Here is a 13,906-nt window from a genome sequence, read left to right on the forward strand (position 1 = left end):
TATCTTTTGCAAAAGTTGTCAAAAATTAGGACCTGCAGCGAAATTGCGTCCCCGATCTCAGCTTAACTACAGTTAGGACATGCTGTCTTCCGTTATCGGCTCCAAACCCATGGCCCGCCAGCCACTCCATTCGAGCCCAGCAAGGTCGCGCGCGAACTTTGCGCCGATTCAAATACATTTTAGTCCGCTGGTAGAAGAAACATCAACTTCACTGCCTTGAGAAAAATATACGTAGGACTTTTGCGTACACTAGCTGCGCACAAAAAAAAAATGGCGATAAAACTTCTAATGCAAGTAATGTCTAGATTCAAATATGACACATTTCTCATAAAGTCACAAAAAAGCTATATTTCTCTAGCGTGTCATGCCAGAAGCATGCCTCAGTCAGGCTTCTGTGACATTGCATGGTATCGTTTCAAAGACTGTCATGAGCGATTCTATGCGTAATCTTACAATTGTTAATTGCGTGGATAATTGTGACGCCACCCTTTCTTTGTGCCTGCTTTGTGCTTACGCGTTTTTTCTGCATTTCTCTGGGTTTCATTATAAAAAAAGTTAAATTGTAAAGCAGCGCTTGCTTTTGTCGTTCCATACATTGTGCTATGTCTCGTTTTTTTCTAGAGTTTATTGAGTTGAAATCGTACCACTGAGACCAGCCAACCAAACTGCTCCTTTAGATTTCGGCTTTGCACTTCTGTCAAGGTGCACTTCACAAATTGTGCAGCTAAAGAAATTAGGCCTAACCTAGGTGATGGACAAGAATCCATTTCAGAACACCATTCGATAAAGATTAAATTGTATACGTATGATATATTGACTCCATTCGACTTGACGTTTCTGTTACAGTGAAACCACACGAACACAAAATGAATCCATTGACTGTTTCGAAGACCAAATGGTTTGACGTGACAAAGAACCAGTTCTTCGAAGAACCGTGGAAGGACAAAACATTGAAGACTGCGTTCGCTAAAGTTGACAAAGACTTCAAGTCACCGAAAGAGAGCGCCCCGCCACGGTGGTCTAGTGCTAAGGTACTCGGCTGCTGACCTGCAGGTCGTGGGGTCGAACCCCGGCTGCAGCGGCTGCATTTCCGATGGAGGCGGAAATATTGCAGGCCCGTGTGCTCAGATTTGGGTGCATTTTAAAGAACCCCAGGTGGTCTGAATTTGCGGAGCCCTCCTGTGCGGCGTCTCTCATAATCATATGGTAATTTTGGGACGTTAAACCCAACATATCCATCAATGATTGACGACGTATGTTACACAACTTAACACAACGGAAGTGAACGAGGAACAGTCAAGCGAAGCAAGTTCACACAAGATTCATACACGTAGCCTGTTTTGCACGCAGATGACAGTTAATGGAGAACTACCGGGGCATCTGAGTGTTGAACAGCGTTCAGAGCTACTAGACTTGTTGAAAAACTTGCAGATTATTGCACTTAGACTTTCAGGGAAGGTGTACAAGTGTACTTCCAATTCACTTGGTGAAACTTTGTGACATTTTTATCCTCCTCTTCCTATTGTTACAAAAGTTGTCAACAACTTCCTAAACGGGGGGCCGCATGATAGAGGCGTGAGAAAAAAAACACGTGGCCACGACACGGGGGCGATGAAGAGCAAACCGAAGTTTGTGCGCGGGCGACGCGTGCTACGGTGCCTGTGCCGATGGTGAAGACAGCGCAGCGGTCAAGAATAGCCGGCTCTCGGCTCGGCTGAAATTCCAGTCAGGGGATTTAGGCGACGTCTTGCAGGCGCTACTGTGCCTGTACTCTGGCTGGAGACTGGCCCGGGGACCAGGCGATGCGCAGGGGTTCGGCTGGCGTTCCTGACTGCTGCAGGGCAACGGCGACGAGCGAGGCCTGCATTCCGACTTAATAGCTGGACCAGAGATAGGAGGAGGTGCCCTCGTCTACGCTGTCGTGCACGACGATCGAGTGCGTTCCATGGATAGTGGACCGCTGCTGCTGATGTCCTGCAGAGTCGCTGAGACGGGCCGGGCGTAGCCGAGATGAACATGTAGGCTGAGCTACCGATCTCTGCTGTAGCAGAAATCTGTGCTTTGGCGAGGGCTGGCACGCGTTAGCGACGTAAAGCAGTCAGACGGGACATCTTCGAGCGGCGGGCATCGACGTCCCTCAGCGGCTTCAAGCATGCCGAGACCCTTCCAAATCAAAGACAACTAGCGCAGTTAAGACTGAACGTATCAAAGTACTTCACAATATTCATTATTAGATAATCTTTTTATGTAATAATATGCTACATGCGTGCATACTGAGATTCTTGGGGGCGACGCGCGTGCGTGCCTGACAAAGAAGACGAAGGGTGGTCTCAGCTCGATCACTGGTGAACTGGTCACGTCATTACTACTGGTTTCAAATACATCTAATACACAGCCTTGTTGACACGGCGTTTCTTCTTTTCCGTAACATATTTGGTGGAGGTGGAACGTTCCCCGTCCTCACCACAAAGCTTCGAAGTGGCCGCACCATTCAGTCTCCGGACATGGCTATCGATAACAACAACCCTTCAGCGTCTTCATCTGTAGCTCCAGCCACCACATACCTGACGATGCCCTACCCCCGTGATCCCGGTACATTCTCCGCACAACCTGGGCTTCACGTTGACTACTGGCTCCGTATGTACGAGTGCGTTAGCCAGACACACCGATGGGATTCTACAATGATGCTCGCCAACGTAATATTTCACTTGGACGGCATCCCACGTGTTTGGTTCGACGCCCATGAGACCGAGCTCACGAGTTGGAATATCTTCAAGGAGCGACTACGCGACCTCTTTGGCGACCCGTCCAGTCACCAAATGGAAGCGCGAAAAGAACTTGCCACTCGTGCGCAGTCCTCAACTGAGTCGTATGTCTCGTACATATAGGACGTGCTTGCGTTGTGCCAGAAAGTGGACGAGCCTTCAACTTGGAGCCTTCCAGAAGTGGACGAGCACATTGAAGGCTCGTCCACTTTCTTGACAGAGAGTGACAAGGTGGGCCACATTCTCAAGGGCATCGAGGACGACGCCTTCAACTTGCTCGTGTGTACCAACGTCACGACTGAAATTATGATTTCAAAGGAATGCCGCCGCTTCGAAATGGCGAGAAGCCGCCGTGTTCTGCCTCATTTTATGCGGCTACCAAACCCGGCTGTTACATCAGCCTGCACCGATCTCTGTTCTGTCCCACCCATTTACGACAGTGTGACACGTATTGTTCAACGGGAGCTTGAGGCGCGAAGTCTGGCACCATTTCCTCCACATCCGCTCGACCAAGGCACCGCACAAACGCCTCCGGCGGTTTCCGTTATTCAAGTCGTCGTGAGGCAAGAACTACAAAGCTCGGTATTCCTGTGGCCTGCTCTGCCTCCTGACCCACCTCCAGACCAATCACAATAAATGCACCACGCCATGACTTACACTTTATTCCGCGATCCCGCAATCCGACGGAATGGAGAACTGCAGACGACAGACCGATGTGCTTCCGCTGCCACAGAGTCGGCCATATCACCCGCTACGGCCGCAGCAATTGGACGCCTTCAAACTGGAGCCTATTTTCCTCTACTCAACCATACAAGGACTCCCGTCGGTATTCGCCCAGTCGTGTGTACCCTCCTTTCGCCGTCCCTAACAGCCGCTCTATCGCTCGTTCGCCGTCACCTCAACGCCGCCGTTCCCCATCGCCCCAACCACGCCGCTATCCGTCGCCAGTCAACTATGGATCCTCTCGGACAGAAAAGTAGATTATGCAGCTCCGGGAGGTAGCGCTGCATCAATTGCGACTGATCGAAATCCTCCGTTGACGCTCCCCACTGATACGAACTTGATTGAGGTGTATGTGAACGGTATTTCTTTCACGGCGTTAGTCGATACCGGAGCTCAAGTGACCATAATGAGTGCTCATTTGTGTCGCCTGCTTAAAAAAGTCCTCACGCCTGCAGCATCTAAAGCCCTCCGTAACGCTGATGGTGGAACTGTGGCCATCACTGCAATGTGTACCGCTCGCGTTAGTATTGCCGGCTGCCATGTCCCTGTTTTATTTACGATGAATTGCCCTCAAGACCTAAACTTCGGCATGGAATTCCTATTGACGCATTCTGCCCTCATCGATTGTGCCGCTGGTACTCTCTGCCTAGAATTTACTCTTCTCCCGGATTCTAACACTGAACTTCCGAACAGCTTGTGCACTACTTATTTCTTCCGGATACCACCTGAAGCTCTCACATTCGTTGAATTGGCAACACCCTCTCCCGTGCTTGACGGTGATTATAACGTGACACCGATTCCTGATGTTCTCCTGGCGCGCGACATTACTGTCCCGCACTCCGTCGTAACCATTGGCTCTAACCAAACATATTTACCTGTTATCAATTTTGGTTTTATGAAACAAGTGCCACCTCAAAGAATATCGGTCGCCACTCTCAGACCTTTCATTGACGACCACGTCACCTGTTTTGAGGCAGACGTATGTCCCGATCATCCACGTCACTCGCAGGATGCCTCGTGCATCGATGCAACCTTACGCTCCATGATCGCCCCGGACCTCGAAACCGGTGCTAGTGGTCTTGGGATTAAAACCATCCTAGCCCAACGCCAACGGAGTCACGACCGAGTTGCGCCTACGCTAGCCGCCTCCTCACAGCTGCTAAGCTCGACTATTTTCTTACAGAGCGAGAATGTCTTGCTCTTGTTTGGGCAGTCTCAAAATTCCGTCTATATTTATATGGCACTAATTTCTCTGTGATAACTGACCATCATGCGCTATGTTGGCTTACGTCGCTGAGGGATCCTACTCGCCGGCTCGGGCGCTGGGCGCTGCGACTGCTAGAGTATACCTACACGGTGACGTACAAGTCCGCACGCCTACATCAGGACGCAGACTGCCTCTCCCGCTACCCGGTTGCTGAGTCGAGCACTATGCCTGACACAGACGCCGAGCCTTGCGTCTATTCACTTTCGCAAATGACATGCATTGGTGACGAACAGCGCCATGATGCGTCCTTGCGTGCTATAGATGACGTGCTATCAATGAGCGCCTCAAATCACCATCTTCCAATCACTCCCATCACTCATTCGTGCTCCACCATGGCGTATTATACCGCCAATTTTCTGAGTCGGCTGGACCGGCTCTGCTGCTTGTCATTCCGAAACACCTTCACTCGGAAGTTCTACATGAACTTCGTGACCTTCCGACTGCTGGTCACTTTGGTGTGTCACGCATTTATGACCGAATACGCTGATGCTTCTTTTGGCCAGGGCTTGCACGCTTAGTGAGAAGATACGTTGCGGCTTGTGATAAATGTCAGCGCCGCAAAACATCATCGACACTTCCCGCCAGACGCCTTCAACCACTTGATATTCTATCAGAACCATTCTTCCGCGTTGGCTTGGACCTACCTGGCCCTTTCCCCTTGTCTTTCTCGGGTAACAAGTGGATAGCTGTGGCCACCGACTACACCATGCGTTATGCCATCACACGAGCTCTTCCAACAAGCTGCGCCACACACGTCACCGACTTCCTCCTCAAGGACATGATTATGCAACACGGAGCCCCACGGCAGCCGCTTACAAACCGTGGCCGCACCTTTTTGTCGAAGGTGATAGCGGACATATTGCAGTCCTGTGAAACGAGACACAAGCTGACCACGTCATACCATCCGCAAACCAACAGGCTTACAGAGTTTCTAAATCGAACTCTTACAGACATGCTCGCTAATGTTTCTGCCAACCACACCGACTGGGATCTTGCGTTGCCGTACGTCACATTTGTCTATAAGTATTCGCGCCATCACACTGCCGGTTACTCTCTATTTTTTCTGCTGTATGGCCGAAAACCAACATTGCCTCTAGACACTCTCATACCGTTCCCTGCAGTACCGACCAGTGAATATGCCATGGACGCTATCACTCGGGCCGCTCACGCACGCGAAATCACCCGTACCCGCCTTCTGCCCTCTCAAGAGAAGCAACGGCGCTTGTATGACCAACGACACCGTGACGTACACTTTCCGCCCGGTTCTTTGGTACTGCTCTGGTCTCCGACCCGTGAAGTTGGCTTGTCAGAAAAACTGCTTACTCGCTACACTGGCGCATACTGAGTCCTTCGTGTCGTTACGCCTGTAACATATGAAATAGGTCCTGTCGCCCCGTCGCCTTCATGTACCCAACAGGCTATAGTTATTGTACATGTTGCGTGCTTGAAGCCCTACCACTCCCCTGTGACGTTGACATTTAGATGCACCGAGACGGCGCTTCTGCCAACGGGGATTATGCTACATGAATGCATACTAAGATTCTAGGGGGCGATGCGCGTGGGAGCCTGACGAGGAAGACGAAGGGTGGTCTCCGCTCAATCGCTGGTGAACTGGTCGCGCCATTACCGCTGGTTTCAAATACATCTAATCCACAGCCTCGTCGATACGGCGTTTCTTCTCTTTCGTAACAATATGTTTGTGTGTGTGTGTGCACTCATGGATCTACTCAGTTCCTTAGTGAGTGGTCCTGGGCCCAAAACTTGATGTTATATCACACTAAATAAACATTTCGAGGACTCTGTTTGATAGAGTCTACGCGCTGAACTGGGGAGCTGTTACCCGTGAATAACCTGATGTGGCTTTTCGTTGTGGGCTTCCAGAACTGGTCAGAACCACCTCTGAGCTTCTTCCTATGGAGTAAGAGCTCGAACTTAAGAAGCGAGCGCCATATGCCGGTAGGGATGAGATAGTGCTCAGTCACATCGATGGCTTCTTGCAAGGCGCTCTTAATCTGACCCTCGCATCCACTGTGGCATCACATCGTGATGTCGTCGGCATAGACTATGTGCTTAATGCGTGGTATCTCATTCATGGCCCGCGACAGGTTGATCATGCATATGTTGAAGAGCCTCGGGGAGATCAACGCCCCTTGAGGTGCCCCCTTTGACCCAAGAGTAATTTCATGTGTACAAAACATGTCAATCTTCAGCTTTGAGCAACTTGAAGAAAGAATGGAGCGCACAAAATTGTACGCCCATTTTCCGACGTGAAACTTAGCCAAGCTCTTCAAAAAAAAAAAGGAATGCAATACGTTGTCAAAAGCTGTTTCTAAGTCTAAGCCGAGAATCACCTAAGTGTCTGTGGAGCCGGACTCAGTGACCTGATGCTTCATCAGCTTCATGGCGTCCTCAGTGAAGAGCCCCGAGCAAAATTCAATCTTATTGTGCTTGTAGCATTCGCTAGACTCGAGTTGCTCAGTCAGGCGGTTGAGAATGACGTTATCTGCCACCTTCCGGACGCATGCCGTCAGTGAGATTGGCCTGAGGTTCTCGATGCTGGCGCCTTACCCAGCTTGGGTATCAGTACTGATCTGAGATAAAAAATACGAAGGAATGTCATTGACCAACCCACCATCAACTGTTCCAGGGAAGCTCTGGATAAAGATACCTAATGTTGTCATCTCTTTCAAGCAAAAATGTTCTAAAGGGTCTCTAAAAATTACTCATAATTTGTACTTGAAAGTAATGCTTAAAAAAGTGCTGTGAAGAGCACTGTTTACGTAATATTACGAAATATTACGTGAGAACACCGGATACGATAGGCGCAAAAGTCACTCGAGCTTCATACCACAATTTTCAACGCTTCTGAGAAGACGACAAGCAACGTGTCTTACTTATAATAGCTAAATGGTAGCAGGGGTCTTAGTAGCAGCTGAAAAAAAATGCTTTCAAAGGTAAGTAATGCACTTCGAAAGGCAATGGGCACTGTGTTCTATTGCCCCTTATATTTGACAAGTGCGGTGCATGCGTACATACAGGCCCTTCGCGCTGCCCGAAGAACACCCGCGTGCTCATCGGTGTGTGGTGGTTAGCCGTCGTCTTCGCGACCACTTCATTCACAAGTCACATGCAGGCCAGCATGGCCATAAAGACTGAAGTTCCCCGTCTAGAAAGTGTTGCCGATATCATCAAGCACCGACGTATTGTCCCCACCATTATCGACGGCATGGCTTTCGACGTCTTTTTCAAGGTAAGCAGGCGTGTGCGTCTCTCATAGTAACGTACAGTAGACGTGTTAAACAGGGCTGGCAATCGTCTGAGCCATGCCTTAGTAGAGCAAGCTACATTGAATCCTTACGCATCAGGTCGCATGGTGGTGTACTGAAACTCGGAATTTTATAGCGAATCTACAAGCCAATGTTAGTGTATATGTTTTCACGACGTCGTTGCATTTTTAAACTAAAAAAAGTGATTATTTACTCCAAGTTGCAGAATAATGGTGCAGGTGACCAAAACGTAAGATGCTTCTCCAGCACGTCTTCCATTATAATACTAGAACTACTAATAATACTACTATAACTCCTAATATTACTAATACTACAGTGATGACTACTGCTACTAATAATAATAATAACAATGTCAATATAATAATAACAATATTATTATGAAATATTGTTGTATAGTGCTCATAACCAGCCAACCCAGCCTTTCTTCCTGTCGGAATGACACATGTTTTCAACCAGAAAATGCGGCAAAATGTTTCGCTTCGTATAGTGGGGCTGCTATATCATCTCCTCTTGTGGTATGTGCATCATTGAAGGCATTGTCACTTCGTCCTACTGCCTGAAGAAAGCGTAACAAACCAAAATAATGCAACTAGAGGTTAGTAGTGAGTAATAAATTCGTGTCTCGACTGCACTTGAATATTTCTCTGGTTTTAAGTAAAGCCACTTTCTAAAGATGAAATGAAGTGCTCCAAGCAGCTGGCGATAATTGTAAAGAAGGGCCACCTCAGATTGGCACCCAGTTTCGCAGAACCGAAAGGGAAAGACAGTTGTTAATTAAGTTTTAAAGGGAAGCAACTCATTGACCTAAATTAAGAAATTGCATTCTGAACATTCCTATGTTGTTAACTTCACCATTATAGCTTTATTACTAAAAAAGAACCGCGAAATCAAAATTAGAAGTGTAATACTAAAATCTCGTTTCTTTTCTTAGAAACCATGACAGTTAACACACAGTAACACCCAGGAAGTTTACTCGATGTTATCAGAAGTAGTTGTAGCATAAATTTGAGCAAAAACTGGACGAAAAGATAACTTACCACCAGAAGGATCTAAACTTGCTACTTTCGAATAATGCGCCCGATGCTCTTCCTGTGAGCTACGGTGGCGGTGGTCCTCTCGTTCTCTACAGGGTATATGTGCGCATTTAACCGTGGGAGCGTCAGTCAGCGCTGCCTGTTGCCGTTGCGGCGAGCACAGAACACTCTTTCTGGCCTGTTTGGCGTCACGTAGTACTTGATACTATTACGACCTGACAGCTGACCGATATTTCCTGGCATACCACCTGAAGGCATCAAACCGGGCTGAACAAAACCTTCGCTATCATGAAGAAACATGTAAAATTAAGGGTTCCTCGTCCTTATTTGATACAAGTATGAAAAACTAACAGATGTAGTGAAGAAAAGGCGACGAGCAAAAACACGAGCAAGCAAGCAAGCACCAGCGTCAATAGCAGCACCAGACTCGAGCTCACGAATGCCTGGATTTTGGCTGCTTTACGCCCACCCTTTTCGAGCTTCACTTTTAGCATTCGTCGAGCTTCTTTGATGTTCAACGTCAATAAACCACGTCACATTTAGTGGAGGCACATAAAATTTCTGTACCACCCTGGACCTTCACTCTCGAATTCTCCCCTCGCTTCGTGATTCCATTACTACCATGGCCAATAAGACCCCTATCTAGCCTGGACATTCAGTCGTCCACGTCACCTGTGGCGCAATGTATCGCCAGCGAGAGCCGTTCATCTTCACCGGCTCCAGCGTCTCGGATGTGGCCGACTGGCTATCGAACCAGGAGCATACCAGTGTCATTAATAAATGGGACAGCCAAATGAGGCTTGGGTACCTCCAGTTTTGTCTTACGGACATGACTGCATTGTGTTAAAACAACTACTAGAGCAAATTGGTCTGTTTTCAAGACTTCCTTGACGCCCGTCTTCGGTTGGTAATCGGTTCTCAAACAACTGTCAGAGCAGTGCTTGCGTCAATGGGCGCAGCCCCGGGGAAAACTTCACCGGCTAGATTGAAGACGTGCTAAAGCTCTGCAACCGTGTGTGCTCTGACGTGACCGAAAGGGAAAAATTGAGCACATCTTCAAGGGCATCGAGGACGACGCTTTCAGATGCTGTCGGCAAGGAATCCCTCAGCTGTTGAAGTACTGATGTCCTTGTGTCAGAGTTGCGACGACTTGCGTCGACACCGCACGATCGCACGTCAAGCCCTCACCACGCCCGACACAATATCCCGCTTGCGGCTTCCTGCTCGCCATGCCGACCAGCTGCCACTGCTATCCACCATTAAGGACTTCATTTAAGAGGAGGTAGCGCGTCAGCCTTTATGTCTCCCTCTTACAAACGCACCAGTGCAGACCTTGGCCCCGACCATTCAGCACGTCATTCGCAACCGAATCGCGGAGGCACTATCTTCTATGCCCCAGCGACCAACCGTATCTGCACCACTTACTTAAGCTGCCATCACCTCTGGTCCACCTTAGTAGCCTCCACTCTATGGCACCGTCTCTGAGCTCGTCTCTGCACCGCTTACTTACGCTGCGATCGCCTCTCGGCCACGTCAGCAGCCTTCACCCTAGGCCCACCCTGCAATTACCACCCCCACCTCACCACCGACCATGAATTCTTCCCTGCCACTTCTCTAACGAACGGCCTAAGTTTCCATTATTCCGCCGCCCAGATGTGTGTCGAACGCCGAACAACAGGCCCATCTGTTTCACCTGTGGTGTCGCTGGTCACTTCGCTCGCCACTGCCGCCACTACCTAATATCTTTTTTCAAACAATGGCTCTGCCCGATCCCTCACCGCGAAGCACACCACCGACTAGCATCTCGGATAACCGCTCCTCCTTCTCAAGTGCCCGATCCCGATCTCCTCTACAATACTCTCTGCCCTCGTGCGTCACCACTCCGCTACAAAGAAGGCAAACTGATTGCTGCAGCTCTGGAGGCAAGAGCTGCAGGCAAGTCGGACTGCCCAAGGCCTCCTTGTGTTTCGCCGCGAATTTTTATTCACATCGATGTCGAAGAAACCGCCATTGTAGCACTTATTAACATAAGAGCTGCAGTTTTTGTCATCTCTGAGACATTGTCCCAGAAGCTAAAGAAGCTGGCGACGTCACTGTCAGGACTAAGGCTCCGTACTGCCAGTTCCCAGTGTAATGCACCGTCAGCTGTGTGCATGGTGCAGATTATCATTCAAAGCGCACTCTCCATGATCGACTTTTTCGTTCTATTGTCCTGCTCTCACTACATAATTCTCGTATGGGACTTCATCTGAAGCCACAGCACCATCATAGACTGCTCTCTCGTGTAGAAGTCGCTCTTACGCCCTTGCAGACATTTCCTTCACAGGATTAACCTGCTCAAACACTTCTCGTTGAACACACAGATATCCTCCTCCCTGCACGTAGACCCTTGTCACCCTAGTGTGTACGACTGCGCAGGGCGAGGCAGCACTCTTTGCTTCATCGGAAGTCTTCCTACGTCACCGCGGCTTATGAATGCCTTTTCCAGTACTCTCAGTTAAATCTGGTGCGTCGTTGATGCTCGTTGCCAACTCACTCACGTCGGTTGGGAGGTTGCTTCGAGGGGAATCTGTCCGCCTTATACAAGGCGCCGACCTCTTGAGTTCCCTGGACATTGTCAAGGACGAACCCTACCTTCAGCTAAACGCCATGATGCCACCTGTTCTGATGTCTTCCGCCCTAGATAAGCTTTGTCGTTTGATTGCCGACGACTTAATGCCATCGTATCGGAGTGAAGATCTCGCTTTTCTGCACAACTGCCGCTCATCTTTCGAGTGCACCTGGCCAATCTTGGGCCCTATAAAGAGCGTTACTCACCACGTTGACACCGGTTCCCATGCTCCATTACTCCTGAGACGCTATCTAGTATCCGCGATGGAGGGCAAGATTACTAACAAACAAGTAGACTACATGCTTCAACGCGAAAAGATTCAGCTGTCCCAGAGCCCCTGGTCCTTTCTCGTCATGAATGTGTGCAAGAAGGATGGAAAAATGGGATTCTGTGTGGCCTATCACCGCCTCAATAAGATAACCCGGAAAGATAGGTAACCCTTTCTGCGCATTGCTGATGCTCTTGACTGCTTGCAAGGAATAGAATATTTCTCGCCGAAGATTTACGCTCAGGGTATTAAGAACCTATGGCTGACACTGATCGTCTAAGACCGCTTTCGTCATGGCTGATGTACTCTACAAGTCCAACGTCATGCCGTTCGGATTGTACAACGCCCCCGCTACATTTGAACGGGTGATGGATAACGTCCTTCGCAGCTACAAATGGAACAGCTGCATTTGCTACCTGTACAACATCGTAATGTTTTCGAGTGGTTTTTCAACTCACCTCTGCCTTCGGGAGATTCTGACGTGCCTCATCTTAGCTGGTTTCCAACAAAACATGAATAAGTCGCATTTTGCGGGGTGCCAGTCGACAATACTGGGTCACGTCGTTATCAAAGAGAGCGTTCTGTAGAACCCAGTTCTGTAGAAACCAAGGGCTCCATAGTGTTGCCCAATTCCCCGAGCCTACTTGCATAAAGACGCTTCGAAGTGCTATACGGCTGTGTTCCTACTTTTGCCGATTCGTGCGCAACTTTCCTTCCATCATCGCCCCTCTTACCAACCCCCTTGCCGCCTCCAGCGTTATGTCAGCTTGGTCACGAAAGTGCGAGACATCTTTCGAGACGCTTCAGCATTTACTAAGAATGCCTCTGATACTCGGACACTTTGAACCGGATGCGCCCACGAAAATTTGTACTGATGCCAGCGGGGTGGCCTTGGTGGCGTGTTTGTTGGCTCAAAAAAGGCCGGGATACCAAGAATATGTCGTCGCTTCCAAGAGTCAAACTCTGAAGAAAGCCGAGTGCAATTATTCTGTCACAGGAAAAGAATGCCTTACCAGAGTTTGGGCTTTGGCTAAGTTCTGTCTGTATCTTTATAGCTGCTCTTTCGACGTCATCACAGATCACCAGACTCTGTGTTGGCTTTCGTCGATGAAAGACTCGTCGGGACCACTCGGTCGCTGGGCGCTCCGCTGCAAGAGTGTGGCATTCGTGTTGTGTACCGATCAAGTCACAAACACTCTTACGTGGACGCTCTTTCCCGTTTAAACTTTAGCATCCGATATCTCTTCACCGTCCGTTTCCTTCGCGCCCGTCGGCGTTACCAACACTTCAGTGGAGCAATGCAAAGATACGTGGGTTTGTAACCTGCTCAAGGTTCTGGCAGATTCATGAACTTACCCGGCTTCCAGAGCTTTAGGTTCTCAAGCAACATATTTCGCCACTAGAGATGGTCTCCTCTATCGGCGAAATTATGCATCTGATGGCCGCAGGTGGTGGCTTGTGATACCTCGCCACATGCGCGTAAAAATGCGTGCTGCTTGCCACGCCGATCTGCTGAGCGCTCACACTGGCGTTCTCAATACCTACATCCACTTGCGTCAGAGCTAATATTCGTGTGGAATATACCCATTTGTGTGCAAGTATATCCACGTTTGTACTGCCTGTCAGCGACGAAATGCTCTCTCGCAATGAGCCACCGGTAAGCTTCAACCTCTCCCGTGTGCGGGCGTGTCCATCGGAGCGCCTCGGTATTTATTTGTACGGGCCGCTTCTCTTGACCACTTCTGGTATTAGATGGATCATCGTCCGCGTAGACCACCTTACGCGTTATGCAGAAACAGCAGCATTGCCAACAGCAACAGCAAGAGAAGTTGCGTTTTCCATCCCACGCATCTTTGTCCTGCGCCACGGCACACCCTGCGAACTTCTGAGTCATAGAGGACGTGCTTTTCTATCCGAAGCCGTCGAAGCATTGCTCATTCAGTGTAACATC

The 13,906-nt window shown here is 49.2% G+C and overlaps 1 protein-coding gene across 1 annotated transcript in view; it reads left to right on the plus strand.

The window, feature by feature from the left end:
- LOC142803096 (putative glutamate receptor) overlaps positions 1-13,906 on the plus strand; it is a 68,445-nt gene that overhangs the window by 15,916 nt on the left and 38,623 nt on the right. Inside the window, exon 5 of the mRNA XM_075888201.1 lies at positions 7,794-8,005. Within this exon, the coding sequence (XP_075744316.1) occupies positions 7,794-8,005 (212 nt within the window). The remainder of the gene's footprint in view (positions 1-7,793; positions 8,006-13,906) is intronic.

This window comes from Rhipicephalus microplus, chromosome 3, assembly GCF_043290135.1.
Source record: "Rhipicephalus microplus isolate Deutch F79 chromosome 3, USDA_Rmic, whole genome shotgun sequence".
Classification (NCBI taxonomy): domain Eukaryota; kingdom Metazoa; phylum Arthropoda; class Arachnida; order Ixodida; family Ixodidae; genus Rhipicephalus; species Rhipicephalus microplus.